This window comes from Oscarella lobularis, chromosome 6 (assembly GCF_947507565.1).
Source record: "Oscarella lobularis chromosome 6, ooOscLobu1.1, whole genome shotgun sequence".
In the NCBI taxonomy this organism is placed as follows: domain Eukaryota; kingdom Metazoa; phylum Porifera; class Homoscleromorpha; order Homosclerophorida; family Oscarellidae; genus Oscarella; species Oscarella lobularis.
In genome coordinates this window covers 861583-883706 of record NC_089180.1, presented here as the reverse complement: position 1 = coordinate 883706, position 22124 = coordinate 861583, and the positions used below count along the sequence as shown (strand labels likewise).

At 46.7% G+C, this 22124-nt stretch overlaps 4 protein-coding genes, 1 long non-coding RNA gene and 1 pseudogene across 5 annotated transcripts in view; 5 read left to right on the top strand and 1 right to left on the bottom strand.

Annotated features, from left to right (window-relative positions):
• Positions 1-122: 122 nt before the first annotated feature.
• Positions 123-1563, bottom strand: LOC136188026 (uncharacterized). The gene is made up of 3 exons (XR_010670082.1): positions 1444-1563; positions 434-1052; positions 123-373 (listed from the first exon to the last, which is right to left on the bottom strand). It is a non-coding gene; the product is annotated as an uncharacterized lncRNA (long non-coding RNA).
• Positions 1564-2748: 1185 nt separating this feature from the next.
• LOC136187932 (nuclear transcription factor Y subunit alpha-like) lies at positions 2749-3515 on the top strand. The gene has a single exon (XM_065975643.1). The coding sequence runs from the start codon at positions 2775-2777 to the stop codon at positions 3297-3299; it is 525 nt and encodes a 174-aa protein (XP_065831715.1). The 5' UTR covers positions 2749-2774; the 3' UTR covers positions 3300-3515.
• A 985-nt stretch (positions 3516-4500) lies between these two features.
• Positions 4501-7299, top strand: LOC136187931 (ninein-like). The gene is made up of 10 exons (XM_065975642.1): positions 4501-4619; positions 4706-4902; positions 4957-5050; positions 5100-5217; positions 5274-5348; positions 5406-5592; positions 5654-5836; positions 5920-6276; positions 6329-6721; positions 6774-7299. The coding sequence occupies exons 1-6, from the start codon at positions 4570-4572 to the stop codon at positions 5448-5450; spliced, it is 579 nt and encodes a 192-aa protein (XP_065831714.1). The 5' UTR covers positions 4501-4569; the 3' UTR covers positions 5451-5592; positions 5654-5836; positions 5920-6276; positions 6329-6721; positions 6774-7299.
• Positions 7300-7434: 135 nt separating this feature from the next.
• LOC136188415 (dual specificity protein phosphatase CDC14A-like) lies at positions 7435-10057 on the top strand (annotated as a pseudogene).
• On the top strand, positions 9633-11556 carry LOC136187930 (exosome complex component RRP45-like). Its single transcript, XM_065975641.1, has 2 exons — positions 9633-11189; positions 11256-11556. The coding sequence occupies exon 1, from the start codon at positions 10268-10270 to the stop codon at positions 10895-10897; it is 630 nt and encodes a 209-aa protein (XP_065831713.1). The 5' UTR covers positions 9633-10267; the 3' UTR covers positions 10898-11189; positions 11256-11556.
• Positions 11557-12091: 535 nt separating this feature from the next.
• Positions 12092-22124, top strand: part of LOC136188577 (uncharacterized) — a 34234-nt gene continuing 24201 nt past the window's right edge. Inside the window, exons 1-14 of the mRNA XM_065976308.1 lie at positions 12092-12323; positions 12514-12585; positions 12640-12710; positions 12830-13038; positions 13092-13152; positions 13276-13419; positions 13478-13591; positions 13646-13702; positions 13756-13825; positions 13878-14130; positions 14186-14257; positions 14335-14381; positions 14435-15041; positions 15099-15176. Coding sequence (XP_065832380.1) covers positions 12997-13038; positions 13092-13152; positions 13276-13419; positions 13478-13591; positions 13646-13683 — 399 coding nt within the window. The 5' untranslated portion in view covers positions 12092-12323; positions 12514-12585; positions 12640-12710; positions 12830-12996 and the 3' untranslated portion in view covers positions 13684-13702; positions 13756-13825; positions 13878-14130; ... (2 more) ...; positions 14435-15041; positions 15099-15176. The remainder of the gene's footprint in view (positions 12324-12513; positions 12586-12639; positions 12711-12829; positions 13039-13091; positions 13153-13275; positions 13420-13477; positions 13592-13645; positions 13703-13755; positions 13826-13877; positions 14131-14185; positions 14258-14334; positions 14382-14434; positions 15042-15098; positions 15177-22124) is intronic.

Sequence of the window (22124 nt, the reverse complement as noted above, 5' to 3'; positions counted from 1 at the left end):
ATTGCCAAAGAGCTGAACATGAATGAGGAGGAATTGATGGACGATATTACGATGGATACAACTTGGGTGATGATAATCTCCCTGCCACTCAAGTGTATCATCCACATTCAGTCAACCAGTTTTTTACATATATCGATTATATTTATTCAAAAAAATTAAAACGTAGCGCGCGTTAACACACCGAATATTTCTCCTCCGCTCGCTTATTCGGTGACGAGATAGAGCATTCGTTTTGGAATGGGCATCCGATCACGTGACAAGGCGCTCGTTGAATCGCCTTACCTGATATAATCAAATGAAATTGAAAAAATGATTAATGAATTTGGACGTGAGTTTGGACAAGATGTTACCGTCACAGAGAACACTGACGTTCCTGGCGAAGACCATAATGAAGTTAGACTTAGCGTCAAAAAAGGAGAAATTCCTCGCTTACGCAATCTTCCTGCTATATGTGCATCTGAAAAATCAAAACCTGACTTTGTTGTCATATATTGTGAGGTGCCGGTTATGGTCATAGAATTGCAGTCTCCCTGCAAATTCGAGAATGCAATCAAGCAAACGTACCTGTATGTTTTTGATCATCTTTGTCTCCTGCGCAATATCAGCACGACTTTCAAGACGTGGAGTGGTTACCTTTATGCGAAGCCTTCCAAACGTCACAACTGCCCTGAGAAGGAAGTCAAGGGTTGCGTAATCCGCGTTGATATCAAGTGGAATGATGAAGAATTAGCATTTGAAGTGACTTTTAATAGATCTTGATCGACAAGACGAAACTCGACGACGAGAACCTGAAGAAAGTCTATCGCGAAGTGGAAATCATGAAGAAGATTCGACACGCAAATTTCAGAATAAATTTTCTCTTTGGAAAAAGCGTACGAATCAATGCCGCAAGTCTCCCACTCTTCTGGGTACTTCTTAAATTGCAGTAGGCTTTCATTATGAACAGCGATGAACGTTCCATCTGATCCTCCGGCTCCGGAAACAGTAGGACGCGAGAGTGGAAAAGCGAACGTTTGTCGCTTGGGAATATAGTGGCTCATTTTCAATTCACCCTAATAAAAAAAAGAGACATCAAAAATTGTCCGAGAAAGATAGTATTTATAGGTCAAAAACTATCGTTACGAATTCACTTAGGGAGTATAGCAAAAACGACGGCACACTCGAAAGACCTGTTCACATGACTTAATACGCTGACGCTGGATGGACGCATGCGCAAGCCCAGCGAAAGCTGATGTAAACAGGCCTGAAATTGAATTGTCTGGGAAGGAGCTTACAACGGTGACTATTGCGTCATGAATGACCGTGCGCCTAGAAAGGGGCCCCACCAACTGGCTCGCCGGACAGCAAGCCAGGTAGTGACCAAAAAACGCGACCGGGTGCCCGCGACCCGCACGAACGACGCGCGCGGCGAATTCAAAGCTGGCATAGAGCCTACAAACGTACTTGTGTAGGAGAATACAATCTGACGAACGGAGTAGCGGATGTCGATTGTACGCAACTTCGGGGGGCGATCGGCACAGCACGACACACAAAGAAGCGCAAAGAACACACCGCTTAGGAGAATACGGGATAGTCTATAGACGTCACAAAGCTCACGTACCCGTATTTCAGGCAGGATAAAGGCGTTGAGTTACATGTACCAGTCTTATCTGTTTGCTAGAAAGAGTCTAATTAATTAATCATGGAGCCGACCACCAGAGTTGTACGGGTGGAGCCCGTATAACGGCGGAGGGAGGCTCTCTCAAACGTGATCTTAGGGCCGGAAGTGTCTGTCTGTATGTACGTCTGTTCGGTACAGTATTGTGACGTCACATAGGAAAACCCTTACTTTGTAAAGCGCATGCGCGAAATGGGGCCCAAAACGGTGACCCGAAAAAGGCGATTTACGGTGCGAATAAAGCGTTTTTTCTTTCATAAACAGAAGAAATGCTTAGAAACCCCTGTAACAAATTGTTCGGTGGTATTTTCCTTTTTATAAATGCGCTGAGAAGGCGAAACGACGGTTTTGATTGTCACACTCTGACGTCACAATCAAAAGTATCCACTTATGTACAGTATGTGGGTGGGTATGTACGCGAGTACGGGTAACAAAAAAAATGACCCGTACAAATACAGAGCACATTATCAAATGGGCTTATCAAATACAGTGTACGTCAGAAAAGCGCCCAATTAGGAAAACATTGCAATCATGCTTGCAAGTATTTACGGTGTGTAGGTAGGCTGAGATGTAGTACGTACAGTGTAGCTAACGGCTGTAGTCACTGACCACAACATAAAAAATTATGACGTCACACTATGTTATGCACTCGCGTACGGTAAGCGGTGGGAGGCTCTGCATGATGGCAACACGGTGAACACCGGGCCATCATCCTCTAGTTAACTTTATTTATTTATTCGAATGCATCACGTGTTTATTTTTTATAGATTCCTGATGATGATGCTCCTTTGGAAGGCGATTTTGTAAGTGTGACTGCACGTGCTATTCGGTCCTACTTGGGAGAGGCTCCGCCCATGCCTTTGCTCATGTCCGTTTTTTACTACGGCCGTGCTGTTGATATCAACGCGAAAAATTGGGGAATCCGTGAGAAGGGAGAGAGAGATGAAGGAGTCGAATGACGGCAATAAGAAGACAGAGAAAAGAGAAGATAGGGAAATCGATTATTCGGAGTCACGTGTTTGAACATTATGTGTGTGTTTACACTACTACCCAATTACGTAGTCGTGACGTAATCTATTTGACGCGCGCAATTTTATCGAGAGGTGGCTCGCGGTCGATGGAACACTACCAAGCGACAGCGACGCCAATTCCCGCGTCGGAAGAAATGAAACTATCGACTCCGCTGTCCGTTCAAGTAGCGGGACCCCGACCGGGAGCCCACGACGATCCGGAATCGATGCCGAGCCTCCTCGATCCGGACGACGCGTCGGCTCCGAACGCGCCGACGCACTTCGCCGCACAGGCGCAGGACGTCATCTACTACCAACCGAACGAAATCTACGTAACGGGCAATGCGCAGGCTCCCATTGCCGCGACGACGGGCGGAGTACACGTCACACAGGGCTTCGTCCAATCGGCGCCCGCCATCACTCAACCGGCTTCGGCCGGCGGATTGACGCTTCCTGGCGGCATAGTCATGATGAACGCGATGCCGCGCTTTCCCATATCCACGGAAATTTACAAAGAGGAGCCTCTTTACGTCAACGCCAAGCAGTATAATCGAATTTTGAAGAGGAGGCAAGCGCGCGCTAAATTGGAAGCGGAGGGAAAATTGCCTAAGAAGAGAAAAGTGCGTCGTTGACATCCCAAAGCGCCGAACAATGCGTTGTGTTAAATTCGAATTTCTTCTTTTGAGTCTGAGTTTTAATCAATTAATTAATTAATTAATTATGAATTAATTTACCGTCATCCACTAGTAATTCATCGTTTTTGGGCTAGAGGGCCTTGAAGGAACTTTCTTTCTTTTAATTAAAGCTTGTCACACATACTACTTAATTAGACTGTAGACACTACAGTCAACAAAGCATTTCTCTTCATTTTCTTGATTGGGATCACGCAGACACACTTCTTCAGCTGCAAATTCAGGCAAGGACGCTTCTCGCAGCAGTGCACTCATTGACTCTGAAAAGAGGTAAGTTGCTTGTTCCTGCCTTTCAAATTTGTGAGCTCGCAGAGCGCCAATCAAGTGCGTTGCAGCACCAGACTGCAAAGGCAGTTTAACTGCACTTGACGTCTGAGAATCAATAGCAGCTAAGATCTCATCAAACACCGTCGCCGGCATCTGATTTTTGATCTGATCAAAGAACTCCTTTCGCTTTCTCGTCACGCAAGTGTCTGCGCCCAAAGAGTAAGGCGCTGGGTATCTCTAAGCACATACATCCTGTACTCAGGTGATCGCTAATTTATAACTCCGTAATCTCACGTTTCCTTGCGTGACCTTCTCATTTGTCTTTGTCCCGCAATAGGGCAAACTGTCCAAAGCACTCTTGCCTAAACAACCCAATAAATAGATTAATTTCTGTCCGATAAGCTTGCCTCCTCCAATTTCAACCAAATCGGAAACTCTGACGGAAGGCGAGGACGATTGCGTTGACGATACAACACAGAAGAAGAACAAAGTAGATGTGTCCGCTTTCGCTGTTACGTGTGGAGATCCCCTCGCAAAGAGAGCACACTTGCCATAGCGAACTTGCCACCATTCGTAATTGTACGTCGATTCGTCTGCCTCATCTGTTTCGCAGGTTAGACGCCAAACTGAGTCTGCTTGTCTTTCTTTCTGGATGCGAGGAAAAGGAAAGCCTGAAGCAGAAACCGATTCATCTCGGGCAACTACTTTTGCCCAACAGTAAGCATAACCACCATCGAGTTTCGGTCTTTTGGCCGACATAAGCCGTTGCATGACTGAATCGAAGGTTCGAGAACGCAATAGCCCCGGATAACTCGCTGAATAAAGACTGATACAGTAGACAGTAGACTGAGAGTTTTTGGGTATACGGGATTTCGAATAAGCTGGACGTCCCGGAATAGCTTTCCTCCTTTGAATTTCTCTCGTCTTGTTTACGGTCTTTCCGATGTCTCGAGCGACAGCGACGAAATCTAAGTCAAAGGCAACTGTTCAGAGGTAATATTCGATCTGCTTAGAACGGCAGAGAATCGCGGAGACCGAAAAAACGACGCAATCGAGTCCTAAACTCGCTCTTACCGCAGTTATACCGAACTCAAACGGCAAGCGCAAGAACTCTCTCGCAAAAACGCGTCTCTTCGCGACGCCGTGACCGAGTTGACGCAAAGGGAGAGGCAGTACGCCGATCTCCTCGAGAAAACGCAGACGGCTCTAAAAGAACAATACGGCGAAAACGTCAATCTAACGGAGATGAACGAGCAACTTCAAATCGAAATACGCTGTATAAAGAATGGAGAAAATTGAAAATTCGACAGTAGTTTTTTTTCTTTTTCAGCTCTTCTTAGTGAGGAAGAGTCAAGGCATGTCTCCGAAATTAACTCTCTTGTTCAAAGTCACGAGGAAACTTTGGCCGCCGTGACGAAAGAGAGGTGAGGTGAAAATTTGATATACGTACTTTTTATCATTTTTTATTGACAGGAATTTTATTGAAGCGAAGATGCTTGAGAGTGGATTAGATCCAATGACAGGGCAGCAGATCGGGCCTCTGACTCCCGAAGGACAAAGAGAAATTGAGAAGATGACGGAAGGCAGCTCGGTTAGAGACTTGGAGCTCCAATTGTTTTGGACATATATCTTTCTCCCCTCTCACAGGACTTTTTCGGCAAATCGTCGGAGTCAATGAATAATTGTACGTCTAAATTGAGGACGCTCATTTCAAAGGCACAGGTAAGCGAAGCAGTTTGAAACAAATTGATTTATTGCATCTACCTCTACTGCGTATAGAAAGCGAATGAGATGGCAAGAATCGATACAGCTGCCTATGCTTAGTCAGCAAGTGGGCTCAGCCCTAGCTAAAGACCATAGATATACTCTGGATAGACGTTGGTAAAGAACAAGCGCACTATTATAGTACTCTTTTTGACCCGCAGTGACTTTGCGCAAGCGCAGCCGTCTCTCGTTCCAATTCGATGTAACAATGAATATTTGTGGTTATATATGTGACTATTAATATTCACGATGAACATTCGTAGGGACTTACTGCCCTACCAATATTTACGGTGAATATCAATAGTGACGTATGTGACCACAAATATGTAACCATCTCCCCTTCGCGCAAATGGCGATGAATTGGATTCGAGGCCTTCTCGACGATCGGCGAGTGGCCAAAACGGCATTTCGTCGCCGGGTGGGTCCCCCACCGAGGGACGCTCTCGGTCAGTTCCCTTTCTAGTCACGCAACCTCGCGGGGAGACAAAAAAAGCAGAACGACGTCTCCTTCGTTTCCTTCGTTTTGCAGGCGCGATTCACCTTCGACGGCCGCCGGACGATCGCGAAGCGAAAGAAGATGCTCCCCGTTTTCTGCGACGCGCCCGTCGGAAATCGTCGAACGCTTCGCCGAAGCGACGATATTCGCGCGCGCGCGCGCGCGCGCGCGACGTCTCGCAGTTGCTCGTCGCCGAAATTCGCCGTCACGCCGTCCATCCGCAGACGCAAGTGGCGAGCGATCAGCTGGCGCGATTTCTCGAGAATCGAGCACCGGATGGAACATGCTGAACACGGTGAACCTGCTCGTCGCCTGCGGCGGATCGGTCAGCCGCTGCACCATCAACTACAGCGCCTTTTCGAACGACTCGCATCGTACGGCCAACGTGAGGTAAATGAAAAGTCAGATAGTGCATGCTAGCGCTGACTGGGCTTGTTCTTAGAGAGTTTTTGCGGCTTGGTGATCCGCTCAATTGTCGAGTCGACAAGCTCGTCTCCGTCGCTCTCAAACATCGCGATTCTCTCGACGAAATCGATTTGGCGCAAGTGTCGCCGAATCTACAGGCAAACCGGTCGACGTCACGCGCATCCAATCGCTCGTCTCCATAACGACGCCGCGCGACGGCGGCTTTCACGGACCCCACTCGACGCCGTCGTTCGTCGAATTCGACCATGACGTGCGAAGGATACGGCTATCTCTACGTGCCGTCGATAACGCCAATAGCGACGTCGTCGACGTCGTCGTCGTCGTCGAACGGAAACGCCGTTTCCGCTTACGTCGGAACGCGAACGGGACAGCGACGAATATCGCAACTCGTCGTCTGGGACCGACTCGTGTAATGGAAGAGACGATCAGCGCGAGCACCGTTCTATGTCTCTATTTATTAGGACCGTGCTATAAGGGCAGTTTTCAAGCTCCTTGTATCGAATTTCTTAGCGATGGACGGCGAACTCAAGTGCGTCGCAAGGGAGACTCCGACGCCGACCTACGAGTGAATGTACGGCTCGCGAAAGTCGCCGCTAACGCCAGCGGATCGCATATACGCCGATTCGAACCGGAACGCGCTCGTCTTCGCTCCGTTCACACCGCTTGCCGGAATATATACACCGCCTGCAGGCGGAGTACGTACACTGCCTTCCGGAATATATACACCGTTGTAGCCGTTGTAGCCGTTGTAGGCGTTGTAGTCATTGTAGCCTTTGTAGCCGTTGTAGCCGTCGTAGCCGTCGTAGCCGTTATAGCCGTTGTAGTCGTTGTACTCGTTGTAGTCATTGTAGCCGTTTTAGCCTTTGTAGTGGTTGTAGCCTTTGTAGCCGTTGTAGTCGTTGTAATAGTTGTTGTAGTTGTAGCCGTTGTAGCCGTTGTAGTTTCTTGCCGGAATAATATATACACCGCCTGCCGGCGGAGTACGTACACGCCTGCCGGTATATATACACCGCCTGCCGGCGGAGTACGTACACGCCTGCCGGTATATATACACCACCTGCCGGCGGCGTCATCGCCGCAATCTAATTACTACGTCATTCGCTTAGACCAATAGGCGTCGTCTCGATTCCCCACGGAGGCGGGTCGACTCTAGTGGCAACCGCTCGTCTAGAAGACGTTCCGTCGTTCGCTGCGAATGTTCAGTAAACTGTCAGACCGCTAATCATGACTTCGAGCGTGAGCATCGACAGAGAGCCGTCGACGAACGAATGCGAAGTGATCAAGGGTAAGGAAACGAAAGAGAGGGGAGGGGCACATCCCACGCGAATAATCCCCGATCGTTCGTCAGATCGCCTCTACTTCGCGACGCTTCGCACTTGTCCGCGTAGTACGCCTTCCGTACACTACTTCAACATCGACGACGAGTTTCATTACGAAAAGTAAGCGGGGAAACGGTCGAACCGGGTTCGCGAAGCCCGACACGTCTCCCCCACAGCTTTTACGCCGATTTCGGCCCTCTAAATCTCGCAATGCTCTATCGCTACTGCTGGAAACTAAACGAAACTCAAGGTAAATACGTCTTCGTCAGATGGACGCGTTCGAATGGCCTCTGCTTTTTTTTTCAGTCGAGCGCGTTAACGAAGAAGAAGATCGTCCATTACACGTCGTACGACAACAACCGAAAGCGAGCGAACGCTGCCTATCTCGTCGGTGCGTACGCGGTAAGTCTGGCGACTCGCCAAGAAAAAAAATCGAAAAAAAATCTGTCCGTCCGCTTACGTTATCGATCTCGAGACGCCCGGTCGCATCAACGCAGAGGCGCAGTATCGTCTCCTCTCCTCTACGAGCGGAGCTATCGTACTCTGAAACGTCTACGTGCTGTTTCTTTTAGATAATCTATCATCGGAAATCGCCCGAAGAGGTGTTCGCTTCGCTGACCTCGGGCCAGCCGCCTTATTTGCCATTCAGGTACGACAAAACGCATGGAAATTTTTCGTCGTTCGTCGCTCGTACGCGACAGAATGTCCTCATTACGCAAACGGATCGTTTTGCACGTGCCGGCGCTGAAATCAGCGGGGGCGTTCATTGTTTTATTCGATGTTTATAGGGACGCGTCGTGCGGAAGCTACTTGAGCCTACGCGTGCGATTCGCGTGTCCCATAGGCTATCCGCGTCACGCCCCCGATACGTGTTGCGATTACTTTCGACGACACAACGTGACGTGCGTCGTTCGACTGAACCGAAAAATGTACGAAGCGAAGCGATTTCGCGAGGCGAACTTCGATCATCACGATCTCTATTTCGTCGACGGAAGTACGCCGGATAACACGATTCTCAAGTAGGAAAAAAAAACGATCGTCGATACGCACGCGATAAAAAATGTTGTTTTTTATAAAGGAAATTTTTTTCTATTGCCGAAAATGCGAAAGGGGCGATTGCTGTTCACTGCAAAGGTATTTCCGGTTCTTTTTGCGGTTTTTTTGCTGTTCCAAGCCTCCCTTTCTTTATAGCGGGTTTGGGGCGTTCCGGCCACGTTGATTGCGTGGTACTCTATCGCTTCACCGCAGCGGAGGCAATTGCTTGGATAAGGTAAATCGCCACATGTATCTCTCTCCTGTTTATTTTTTCTATGGCGACGTTCGGTGCAGATTATGTCGGCCCGGTTCTGTCATCGAACCGCAGCAATACTATGTGGCCGAGTAAGTGGGCTCGCGATTTCATAACGAAGAATAACTTGGTTTAATTGTGGGGGATTTTTCATTCAGGAAACAGGCGTGGCTCTGACGAGAAGGGGAAATCCTCTATGGTAACGATGTAACGGGATGTGGGGGCGAGGTCTTTTATTGTCTCTTCTCTTCTCAGACTGAAGTTTGAAAGGACGAGCCGTCGCAAGGCGACAGTCTTCTCAAAATGAAAACGTCGCATTGTTTCAGAGCTGGACGTTGACTGGAATTTCAAATTGAGATCATATAATTGGATGTTGCATCAATGAAGTTGGTAACCGACAATGTGTATCGTTGCTACATTTTTTATGTATTATTTTCTAATAAAAGTGTCAATGGCACCACTGTCTTGCAACCTCTCCATTGCTTCCATGTCAACAGATAGATCATTTATTGCTATATTCACCTGGCAGATGACCAGCAGCTTCTCTCAAGCTCAAAGACGTTTTCATCTCAGCTTTAGCTCTCAAAATGTTATAAAAAGGTTTCGTCGTCTTTCGTAAGCCTTGGGTAGTGTACCAGTGCGAGGAATGCCAAAAATTGCCTGCCATAATCGAGCTTTAGCGTGCGTTGTAGCCCCCACGTTTGTGCAGTTTTCAGCAATTTTCGCCATGAAAGGAGAGCCACTTACGACTTGCGAACGCTCCTTTCTTCTCAATGCAATAAAAAAAGGCCATCGAATCGACGGCCGCAACGCGTACGACTACAGACACGTGCAAATCGCGTTCGGTCCAACGCGCGGCCACTGCGAAGCGCGAATCGGCGAGACGCGCGTTCTAGCGCAGGCGACGTGCGACCTTGTGAAGCCGGACGGCATTCTCAGCTTCAACGTCGATCTCTCGCCCATGGCGTCGCCGCGTTTCGACGTCGCGCAAACTCGGGAATCGAGCGTCGAACTCGTGCGACTGCTCGAACGCACGATCAAGGAATCGCGCGCCGTCGACACCGAATCGCTGTGCGTCGTCGCCGGCGCGAAAGTCTGGGCGATTCGCGTCGACGTTCGCGCGCTGAACGACGACTGAAATTTGTGCGACTGTTGCGCGCTCGGCGCCATGGCAACCCTCGCGCACTTTCGTCGACCGGACGCGAGCGTTTCCGACGATCGCGTGACCGTGTAGGTGGCGACGGAGCGACCGCTCGTGCCGCTTACCGTTCATCACGTGCCGCTCTGCGCGAGTTTTGCGTTTTTCGACGACGGTCGCTTTGATCCGTCGCGATTGGAGGAGGGCGTCATGGTTATCGTGGCGATGAATAAGCACGGCGAAGTGTGCTGTCTTCAAATGGGCGGCGGCGTGGCTCTGCACGCCGAGCAAATTATTCGATGCACGAAGATTGCCATGGTGAAAGTTAATGAATTGGTGGAGAAAATTGATAGTGCATTGGCCTCGGATGAGGCGCTTAGAAGTGGAGAGAAAGGCGAGGAGAAGATGGATGAAGATGCTGCTTTGATTACTCATGCAAAGAAGGAATCATCTGCTGTTGATCCTGACGAGGTGGAAAGTTACACTGTGACGACGGAAAAAGAGATGTCTTCTGTAAATGATGATGATGCTGTTCAATGGATTCGACCTGGAACGGCGAGAATTGGGAACGGACATTTAGATCCATCGTCTGGTCCAGTGTTAGAAAGGGAAACTGATACTGTCACTGATGAGGTGAAAAGCAAAAAGATCACCGAGAAAAAGCAGAAGCAGCAGAAGAAAAAGAAAATGAGACCGCCTGCAAAGAGTAGCGATGAGGAGGAGGAGGAGGATTTGGAAGAGATCGTTGTGCTGACTGGAGCTGATTTCTTGGGCTCCAAAACGAATACCGGTATACCAACAATGTTTCAGACAGTGGCACAACAGTGGATTTGTCATTAGCAATGAAACGACCAGCCGAAAAGAGAAAGTCTCGCGAAAAGGAAGCAAAAAGAATTCGGCACTAAAATAGAATGGGCATACAGTAATTTGTACCATGTACAAGAAGCTCATGTAGCCGGCCCCATGTAGCCATTTCATGTAGCCATTCATACGTATATAGCCAACACGTATTGCGCAGTTTTTACGCGGACGAGTGCGCAGAGTTAAACCAATGGACGCCGTTCTGCGAAAGATTGGCGAAGGCAGCTACGGTGACGTGTATCTGATAGAGCACATCGACAAAAAGAAAGAGGTAAGAGCGACAAAGCTAGGCGAGATCGCATCGCAACGCCAACATTTTTCTACCCGTCGCTCTCAGTTCGTTGTCAAGCAAATCGAATTAGGAGACGCGTCCGAGAAGGAAAGAAAGGCAGCGGAGCAAGAAGTCGGTCTAGTCTACGATAAAACCGTTTGGGAAATGTTTTGGCTGACGATCCCGGAACGAAGTTCCGGTCGTCGTCATTGCCTCGAATAGTCACGTGGGGGAGATTTATTATTAGGGAATTGTCGCGGCGATCGTTTTATTTTTTCAATGCGCATTTTGATCACCGGGGACGGGAAGCTCGGCTCGAAAGTGCGGTGGCTTCGTTTCGCCTACCCAAGATCCTATTGAAGTGTAATCTCTATTTTGTCGAAACGTCGTCCGTCGCTATTATTACCGACGACTATTTGGAGGAGATTTGGCCACACGACAAGTCGATGATCGATCTGAAAAAGCATCTTCCCATAATGCGATCCTCTTCATCAGAAAAGTCGTGAAATTGAGAAGGATGTTCCGTACATCGAAGAAGATCAATGCACCGACGATTTTAGATTCAACTTGATGCGAAGTCTTTCTGTAACCCAGTCTCTCCCTTCTACTTCGAGTTATGTACACATCAACTGAGTGTAACTTTTTGTAGCTTTTTTGACAGGTGTTGCTTGTGTAGTGTAGAGTGTGACTTGGTTGTTTTTGATAGATAAACGAAAAAGAAATTGGCGTCAGCGTGGAACATTCATCTCCCATGATGGACACATATCTACTGTATGGACATACGTGGACACACCGTATCTATATGGGCACACCGGAAGCTTAGAGCGCGCGCGAGGTAACGCTGAGTAAGGAAAAAATTCAGTTTGCGAAAGAGAAATGGGATGGATCGGCGCAGAAACGTGGCGACGTCTTCGAAATTGGGCAGAGTGGGGGAGAGACCGACGATTCATACGGGTTCTTGCGTCCGCATGACGCCACGACACACCTTTCACATCGACTCGCCACCCTGCATGTCCTCTCGACCTTACGCCGCCGCGATGACATCACGAACGAACTCACGCGATTCTAAGAACCTTTTGTATATCGTAGCACCTGCAATGGGAACCGTACGCTGGCGACGCGGATTTTTACTTGGTAAGAGACTTCTCCTTTCCTTTTTGTCGTCTCGCTTCTTCTTTTCGTCGTCGTCCGTCGCTTCTCTCCTTCGGCTCCGCGCGCACAGTTCGATAATCGCTCCCGTCGAGCCATATACGACGATCGTTATCGTTCAGAGGGCGAGCAAGAAAAGCTGACTCTTTTTCTCTTGTTCTTTTTTAACACCCAGTGCGGGAATCCTGCGTGTTCACATCTGCCGACGTATAACGACGACCCGACGAAGTGTTACGAACGCTGCACGGTTCTCTTCCCACACTCTAAGCACTCTTTTTTTGCGAGGCGATCTTTTTTTTAGACGGCAGCCTGTAAACAACTCGTGTCAGTTCTATAGCAAGGCGCTGAAGGAGCCACGCAATGGAACGGCAAGTGAGTTTGTACTAAACGCTGGCCGGGACTCTTCGGATGTTATAAGTGGAATTTGAATACTGTTTCATTTTAAATTAAACACCCGACTGTCTGTTCTTTTTGAAAATGATTATATTTAGGCTTTTCTCCTGCGAATCCGTATCTGCCCGGTTTTCCTGGTGCTCCCGTTTGGAATTCGCCGAACGAACTTCGGTGGCCGGCACCCGTTCCTCTCTATCCCAATTTTACGGTCGGAATTGAACGTGGCGTCGTTTTTCTGCTTCAATACGCCGAACTCAAGTGCAGCATGGATGTGGACGATGTTGCTTGGCTAACCGTCGACTTTCCTGTAAGTAAAAGAAACGAATTTCTTTTCTTCCGACCTATGTCCTTTGTGTGTAGAAAGAATCACCGTCTTTCGTTATGACTGATCTATTGAAGGAAATGGACACAGCGAGAAAATGTACGTCTTTCGCGTGGCGTCCGTGAATGCAAACGGAACGCGCGGCTTCTCCCCTGTATCGACTAAGTACAACTGGGAGCGTTGTCGCGACGGCGTACAGTAATAGTATCATCCCTTGTATAGGTGCATATAGTCGCCAACGTCAATGCATCGGTGGCAGTCCCAACATTGTTGTGCCCACGAGCATCAACCCGTCTTTCGTTGGTTTTGTTGATGAACAAGAACTCGAGGCGACTCTCAAAGTCAAGTGGAGTGCACCTGCACAGCGTGAGATAGGATGAACTTTTAGCGCGACTATTGTTTTGCACATTCTTTATTCTCTTAGATGTTTCTTCGTGCTATCACGTACAATTGTGTACGAGAGAAGTACAAGATTATACCCGAATTAAGCGTCACGTGCAAGAACGAGACACGTGCCCATACCATCACTACACAAGGAGTACGTCTCGAAATAAAACTTTGCTAAGCGTGTGAACTGGTAGCCTTTCTTTAGTTGTCTGTCGACTTGTCGGTGACCGTACGTTCGTCTGAGTGCGTCTACGACGTCTACGTAAGGACTGGTGGCGCATTTTTTCGACGTTATATCGTGTACCGTTTCTTTAGGTATCGTCTATAGCTACGCTAGTTAGGAATTCAAAAGTCGTCAGTAGAGATTACGTCACCTTGAATTCGAGTAAAAAGCGAACGTACATTCATTGCAATTTCTAAATCTGAAATCGCTATAGGCTCCTTGTTCAAGACATGGGATGACCCTACGTACACCTCTGACGTTTTTTACCTTCTCTCACAGCTACAACTAAACCGAGATTTCTTCGCATTCGCATGTTCAAGACGCCCGATCGTCGCGTCAGCGTCACGTTAACGTGGTCCGCCCCGCTGAATTCTCCGAACATCCTATTGGGGTTTCAGATCCTCTATGGCTACAATCATCTGACCGCTCCTGATTTTGACGAAATAGCCAGAATTGAAGTTGATGTGGTACAAGCGCAGACCGAATATATTTTGAAAGTAATCGCGAGGGTAATTTCCACAGAATGAAGGCGTCGACGGAAACTACACAGTGCCTTTGAAATCAGTTGAACCAAACAGAGAGCGCTTTTTCCGAGTAAGCCTTCTTCCTTCCTTCCTTCCTTCCTTCCTTCTTTTTGCGCGTTAATTCTTTGTTTTGCTGGTGTCATCTAGGTACAAACCTGTTTTTGAGTCAGATGAAAAATTTGTCACGACTTTAGGTTGGGAGCTGCCTTCCGCTACTTTTGATCAGAGAGACGCTGTTTCTCTTTAGCCTATGATCCGCCTCCGCCGCCCAACCGACTCAACGTGTCGACTCTAATCGTCGATCAAAAGCTACATCGCTTTCGGGCAATCTTCACGTGGATCGATCCCGTAGCCGAAACCGCGTACGACTACCAACCGCTCGGAATCAATCTGACTGTTTTGGTGGTGGGCGATGCGTTTCGTTCGCCCGGACGTCGACGCCGCGAAAGAAGCTCAGCTACGAGTTGGACGGCAATTTCAGCGATCAGGAGTCGACGTACGACGATTCTCTTCTCTCGTGGGAAGACGTCACCGGATCGGCGAGGCACGAGGTGGCGGCGGCGGAGTGTTGGATTTACACCGTTCGCTACTCTATCACGTCACGCCTTTGGACGGGCTCGAGTTTATGCCTACAGCAAGCAGTTCGGAATCGACGAAAAAAATTTCAGCAAGTGTGGGTGAAAGCCGTTGGTCTCGTCGTGAGCAGCACGGCGCACCAGCGCGTCTTCGTTTCGTTGTCGCGCAACGACGAAGAAGACGTCGCCAGAGAACAGGCTTTGTATCATTGCGACGAATTTGGGACGTATTGTCTATCTGTTCTTCATCGAATTACCGAAGTCATGAGCTTAGTTGTCGTAAGAGTGGAATTGGGGCATCGTGGTGCGACGGAATTGACGGTCGTGCTCTTTTAGGGCCGCGAATCGACGTCGTCGAGTTGGAAGCACTAGGGTCGACTCGTTCACTCAGCTGAAACTGTCATTCGAATTCAGGTACACTACAGTACTTACTGGAGAGACCCGTTGGCTAGCCCCTGTAATTTCGCTGTAGTTTATTAGAGGAGAGACTTGTTGGCTAACCCCCTGTAATTTCGCTGTAATTTATTACAGGAGAGACCCGTTGGCTAGCCCCTGTAACTTCGCTGTAATTTATTACAGGAGAGACCCGTTGGCTAGCCCCTGTAATTTCGCTGTAATTTATTACAGGAGAGACCCGTTGGCTAGCCCCTGTAATTTTGCTGTAATTTATTACAGGAGAGACCCGTTGGCTAGCCCCTGTAATTTTGCTGTAATTTATTACAGGAGAGACCCGTTGGCTAGCCCCTGTAATTTCGCTGTAATTTATTACAGGAGAGACCCGTTGGCTAGCCCCTGTAATTTCGCTGCAATATATTACAAGAGAGACCCGTTGGCTATCCCCTGTAATTTCGCTGTAATTTATTACAGAAGAGAGCCGTTGGCTAGCCCCCTGTAGTTTCGCTGTAGTTTATTACTGGAGAGACCCATTGGCTAGCCCCTGTAATTTCGCTGTAATTTATTAGAGGAGAGACTTGTTGGCTAACCCCCTGTAATTTCGCTGTAATTTATTACAGGAGAGACCCGTTGGCTAGCCCCTGTAATTTTGCTGTAATTTATTACAGGAGAGACTTGTTCGCTATCCCCTGTAATTTCGCTGTAATTTATTACAGGAGAGACTTGTTGGCTAACCCCCTGTAATTTCGCTGTAATTTATTACAGGAGAGACCCGTTGGCTAGCCCCTTTAATTTCGCTGTAATTTATTACAGGAGAGACCCTTTGGCTAGCCCCTGTAATTTCGCTGTAATTTATTACAGGAGAGATCCGTTTTCTAGCCCCTGTAATTTCGCTGTAATTTATTACAGGAGAGACCCGTTTGCTAGTCCCTGTAATTTCGCTGTAATTTATTACAGGAGAGATCCGTTTGCTAGCCCCTGTAATTTCGCTGTCATTTATTACAGGAGAGACCCGTTTGCTAGCCCCTGTAATTTTGCTGTAATTTATTACAGGAGAGACTTGTTCGCTATCCCCTGTAATTTCGCTGTAATTTATTACAGGAGAGACTTGTTGGCTAACCCCCTGTAATTTCGCTGTAGTTTATTACAGGAGAGACCCGTTGGTGTAATTTATTACATAAGAGACCCGTTGGCTAGCCCCTGTAATTTTGCTGTAATTTATAACAGGAGAGACCCGTTAGCTAGCCCCTGTAATTTCGCTGTAATTTATTACAGGAGAGACCCGTTGGCTAACTCCCTGTAATTTCGCTTTAATTTATTACAGGAGAGACCCGTTGGCTACCCCCTTTAATTTCGCTGTAATTTATTACAGGAGAGACCCGTTGGCTAGCCCCTGTAATTTCGCTGTGATTTATTTCAGGAGAGACCCCTTGGCTAGCCCCTGTAATTTCGCTGTAAATTATTACAGGAGAGACCCGTTGGCTATCCCTTGTAATTTCGCTGGAATTTATTACAGGAGAGACTTGTTGGCTAACCCCCTGTAATTTCGCTGTAATTTATTACAGGAGAGACCCGTTGGCTAGCCCCTGTAATTTCGCTGTAATTTATTACAGGAGAGACCCGTTAGCTAGCCCCAGTAATTTCGCTGTAATTTATTACAGGAGAGACCCTTTGGCTAGCCTCCTGTAATTTCGCTTTAATTTACTACAGGAGATACCCGTTGGCTACCCCCTGTAATTTCGCTTTAATTTATTACAGGAGAGACTCGTTCGCTAACCCTTTTAATTTAGCTGTAATTTATTACAGGAGAGACCCGTGGGCTAGCCCCTGTAATTTCGCTGTAATTTATTAGAGGAGAGACTTGTTGGCTAACCCCCTGTAATTTTGCTGTAATTTATTACAGGAGAGATCCGTTTGCTAGCCCCTGTAATTTTGCTGTAATTTATTACGGGAGAGACTTGTTCGCTATCCCCTGTAATTTCGCTGTAATTTATTACAGGAGAGACTTGTTGGCTAACCCCCTGTAATTTCGCTGTAGTTTATTACAGGAGAGACCCGTTTGTTAGCCCTCTTAATTTTGCTGTAATTTATTAAAGGAGAGACCCGTTGGCTAGCTTCTCTAATTTCGCTCTAATTTATTACAGGAGAGACCCTTTGGCTAGCCCCTGTATTTTCGCTCTAATTTATTACAGGAGAGATCCGTTTTCTGGCCCCTGTAATTTCGCTGTAATTTATTACAGGAGAGATCCATTTGCTAGCCCCTGTAATTTCGCTGTAGTTTACTACTGGAGAGACGCGTTCGCTAACCTCCTCTAATTTCGCTGTAATTTATTACAGGAGAGACTTGTTGGCTAACCCCCTGTAATTTCGCTGTAATTTATTACAGGAGAGACCCATTGGCTACCCCCTTTAATTTCGCTGTAATTTATTACAGGAGAGACGCCTTGGCTAGCCCCTGTAATTTCGCTGTAAATTATTACAGGAGAGACCCGTTGGCTAGCCCCTGTAATTTCGCTGTAATTTATTATAGGAGAGACCCGTTGGCTAGCCCCTGTAATTTCGCTGTAATTTATTACAGGAGAGACCCGTTGGCTATCCCCTGTAATTTCGCTGTAATTTATTACAGGAGAGACCCTTTGGCTAGCCTCCTGTAATTTCGCTTTAATTTACTACAGGAGAGACCCTTTGGCTAGCCCCTGTATTTTCGCTGTAATTTATTACAGGAGAGATCCATTTGCTAGCCCCTGTAATTTCGCTTTAATTTATTACAGGAGAGACCCTTTAGCTAGCCCCTGTAATTTCGCTGTAATTTATTACAGGAGAGATCCGTTTGCTAGCCCCTGTAATTTTGCTGTAGTTTATTACAGGAGAGACTTGTTCGCTAGCCTCTGTAATTTCGCTGTAATTTATTACAGGAGAGACCCGTTGGCTAACTCTCTGTAATTTCGCTTTAATTTATTACAGGAGAGACCCGTTGGCTAACCCCTTGTAATTTCGCTGTAGTTTATTACAGGAGAGACCCGTTGGTGTATTTTATTACATAAGAGACCCGTTGGCTAGCCCCTGTAATTTTGCTGTAATTTATAACAGGAGAGACCCGTTAGCTAGCCCTTGTAATTTCGCTGTAATTTATTACAGGAGAGACCCGTTGGCTAACTCCCTGTAATTTCGCTTTAATTTATTACAGGAGAGACCCGTTGGCTACCCCCTTTAATTTCGCTGTAATTTATTACAGGAGAGACCCGTTGGCTAGCCCCTGTAATTTCGCTGTGATTTATTTCAGGAGAGACCCCTTGGCTAGCCCCTGTAATTTCGCTGTAAATTATTACAGGAGAGACCCGTTGGCTATCCCTTGTAATTTCGCTGTAATTTATTACAGGAGAGACCCGTTAGCTAGCCCCAGTAATTTCGCTCTAATTTATTACAGGAGAGACCCTTTTGCTAGCCTCCTGTAATTTCGCTTTAATTTACTACAGGTGATACCCGTTGGCTACCCCCTGTAATTTCGCTTTAATTTATTACAGGAGAGACTCGTTCGCTAACCTCTTTAATTTAGCTGTAATTTATTACAGGAGAGACCCTTTGGCTAGCCTCCTGTAATTTCGCTTTAATTTACTACAGGAGAGACCCGTAGGCTAGCCCCTGTAATTTCGTTGTTATTTATTACAGGAGAGACTTGTTGGCTAGCCTCTGTAATTTCGCTGTAGTTTACTACAGGAGAGACCCGTTGGCTAGCCCCTGTAATTTCGCTAAAATTTATTAGAGGAGAGACTTGTTGGCTAACCCCCTGTAATTTTGCTGTAATTTATTACAGGAGAGATCCGTTTGCTAGCCCCTGTAATTTCGCTGTAATTTATTACAGGAGAGATCCGTTTGCTAGCCCCTGTAATTTTGCTGTAATTTATTACGGGAGAGACTTGTTCGCTATCCCCTGTAATTTCGCTGTAATTTATTACAGGAGAGACTTGTTGGCTAACCCCCTGTAATTTCGCTGTACTTTATTACAGGAGAGACTTGTTGGTTAGCCCTCTTAATTTCGTTGTAATTTATTACAGGAGAGACCCGTTGGCTAGCCTCTGTAATTTCGCTGTAATTTATTACATAAGAGACCCGTTGGCTAGCCCCTGTAATTTTGCTGTAGTTTATTACAGGAGAGACCCGTTAGCTAGCCCCTGTAATTTCGCTGTAATTTATTACAGGAGAGACCCGTTGGCGAGCCCCTGTAATTTTTCTGTAGTTTATTACAGGAGAGACCCGTTTGTTAGCCCTCTTAATTTTGCTGTAATTTATTACAGGAGAGACCCGTTGGCTAGCTTCTCTAATTTCGCTCTAATTTATTACAGGAGAGACCCTTTGGCTAGCCCCTGTATTTTCGCTCTAATTTATTACAGGAGAGATCCGTTTGCTGGCCCCTGTAATTTCGCTGTAATTTATTACAGGAGAGATCCATTTGCTAGCCCCTGTAATTTCGCTGTAGTTTACTACTGGAGAGACGCGTTCGCTAACCTCCTCTAATTTCGCTGTAATTTATTACAGGAGAGACTTGTTGGCTAACCCCCTGTAATTTCGCTGTAATTTATTACAGGAGAGACCCGTTGGCTAGCCCCTGTAATTTTGCTGTAAATTATTACAGGAGAGACCCGTTGGCTAGCCCCTGTAATTTCGCTGTAATTTATTATAGGAGAGACCCGTTGGCTAGCCCCTGTAATTTCGCTGTAATTTATTACAGGAGAGACCCGTTGGCTATCCCCTGTAATTTCGCTGTAATTTATTACAGGAGAGACCCTTTGGCTAGCCTCCTGTAATTTCGCTTTAATTTACTACAGGAGAGACCCTTTGGCTAGCCCCTGTATTTTCGCTGTAATTTTTTACAGGAGAGATCTATTTGCTAGCCCCTGTAATTTCGCTTTAATTTATTACAGGAGAGACCCGTTAGCTAGCCCCTGTAATTTCGCTGTAATTTATTACAGGAGAGACCCGTTGGCTAGTCCCTGTAATTTCGCTGTAATTTATTAGAGGAGAGATCCGTTTGCTAGCCCCTGTAATTTTGCTGTAGTTTATTACAGGAGAGACTTGTTGGCTAGCCTCTGTAATTTCGCTTTAATTTATTACAGGAGAGACCCGTTGGGTAACCCCTTGTAATTTCGCTGTAATTTATTACAGGAGAGACGCGTTGGTTAGCCCCTGTAATTTCGTTGTAATTTATTACAGGAGAGACTTGTTCGCTAACCCCCTGTATTTTCGCTGTAGTTTATTACAGGAGAGACCCGTTGGCCAGCCCCTGTAATTTCGCTATAATTTATTACAGGAGAGACCCGTTGGCTACCCCCTTTAATTTCGCTGTAATTTATGACAGGAGAGACCCGTTGGCTAGCCCCTGTAATTTCGCTGTGATTTATTACAGGAGAGACCCCTTGGCTAGCCCCTGTAATTTCGCTGTAAATTATTACAGGAGAGACCCGTTGGCTAGCCCCTGTAATTTCGCTGTAATTTATTATAGGAGAGACCCGTTGGCTAGCCCCTGTAATTTCGCTGTAATTTATTATAGGAGAGACCCGTTGGCTAGCCCCTGTAATTTCGCTGTAAATTATTACAGGAGAGACCCGTTGGCTAGCCCCTGTAATTTCGCTGTAGTTTATTACAGGAGAGACCCGTTATCTAGCCCCAGTAATTTCGCTGTAATTTATTACAGGAGAGACCCGTTGGCTATCCCCTGTAAGTTCGCTGTAATTTGTTACAGGAGAGACCCGTTGGCTAGCTCCTGTAATTTCGCTGTAATTTATTTTATGAGAGACCCGTTGACTAGCTTCTGTAATTTCGCTGTAATTTATTACAGGAGAGACCCGTTGGCTAGCTCCTGTAATTTCGCTGTAATTTATTACAGGAGAGACCCTTTGGCTAGCCCCTGTATTTTCGCTGTAATATATTACAGGAGATATCCGTTAGCTAGCCCCTGTAATTTCGCTGTCATTTATTACAGGAGAGACCCGTTTTCTAGCTCCTGTAATTTTGCTGTAATTTATTACAGGAGAGACTTGTTCGCTATCCCCTGTAATTTCGCTGTAATTTATTACAGGAGAGACTTGTTGGCTAGCCCCTTTAATTTCGCTGTAATTTATTACAGGAGAGACCCTTTGACTAGCCCCTGTAATTTCGCTGTAATTTATTACAGGAGTGACCCGTTTGCTAGCCCCTGTAATTTCGCTGTCATTTATTACAGGAGAGACCCGTTGGCTAGCCCCTGTAATTTCGCTGTAATTTATTATAGGAGAGACCCGTTGGCTAGCCCCTGTAATTTCGCTGTAATTTATTACAGGAGTGACCCTTTGGCTAGCCTCCTGTAATTTCGCTTTAATTTACTACAGGAGAGACCCTTTCGCTAGCCCCTGTATTTTCGCTGTAATTTATTACAGGAGAGACCCTTTGGCTAGCCCCTGTAATTTCGCTGTAATTTATTACAGGAGAGACCCGTTGGCTAGTCCCTGTAATTTCGCTGTAATTTATTAGAGGAGAGATCCGTTTTCTAGCCCCTGTAATTTTGCTGTAGTTTATTACAGGAGAGACTTGTTGGCTAGCCTCTGTAATTTCGCTGTAATTTATTACAGGAGAGACCCGTTGGCTAACTCCCTGTAATTTCGCTTTAATTTATTACAGGAGAGACCCGTTGGCTAACCCCTTGTAATTTCGCTGTAGTTTATTACAGGAGAGACCCGTTGGTGTAATTTATTACATAAGAGACCCGTTGGCGAGCCCCTGTAATTTTGCTGTAATTTATAACAGGAGAGACCCGTTAGCTAGCCCCTGTAATTTCGCTGTAATTTATTACAGGAGAGACCCGTTGGCTAACTCCCTGTAATTTCGCTTTAATTTATTACAGGAGAGACCCGTTGGCTACCCCCTTTAATTTCGCTGTAATTTATTACACGAGAGACCCGTTGGCTAGCCCCTGTAATTTCGCTGTGATTTATT

What these genes read in the sequence shown, in the direction of transcription:
- LOC136187932 (XM_065975643.1), top strand. Translation starts at nt 2,775, where the DNA reads ATGGAACACTACCAAGCGACAGCGACGCCAATTCCCGCGTCGGAAGAA.
- LOC136187931 (XM_065975642.1), top strand. Translation starts at nt 4,570, where the DNA reads ATGTCTCGAGCGACAGCGACGAAATCTAAGTCAAAGGCAACTGTTCAG. An exon ending in GCCGCCGTGACGAAAGAGAG is followed by an intron (nt 5,051 to 5,099) that starts GTGAGGTGAAAA and finishes TTTTATTGACAG; the next exon opens with GAATTTTATTGAAGCGAAGA. An exon ending in AGATGACGGAAGGCAGCTCG is followed by an intron (nt 5,218 to 5,273) that starts GTTAGAGACTTG and finishes CCCCTCTCACAG; the next exon opens with GACTTTTTCGGCAAATCGTC.
- LOC136187930 (XM_065975641.1), top strand. Translation starts at nt 10,268, where the DNA reads ATGGTTATCGTGGCGATGAATAAGCACGGCGAAGTGTGCTGTCTTCAA.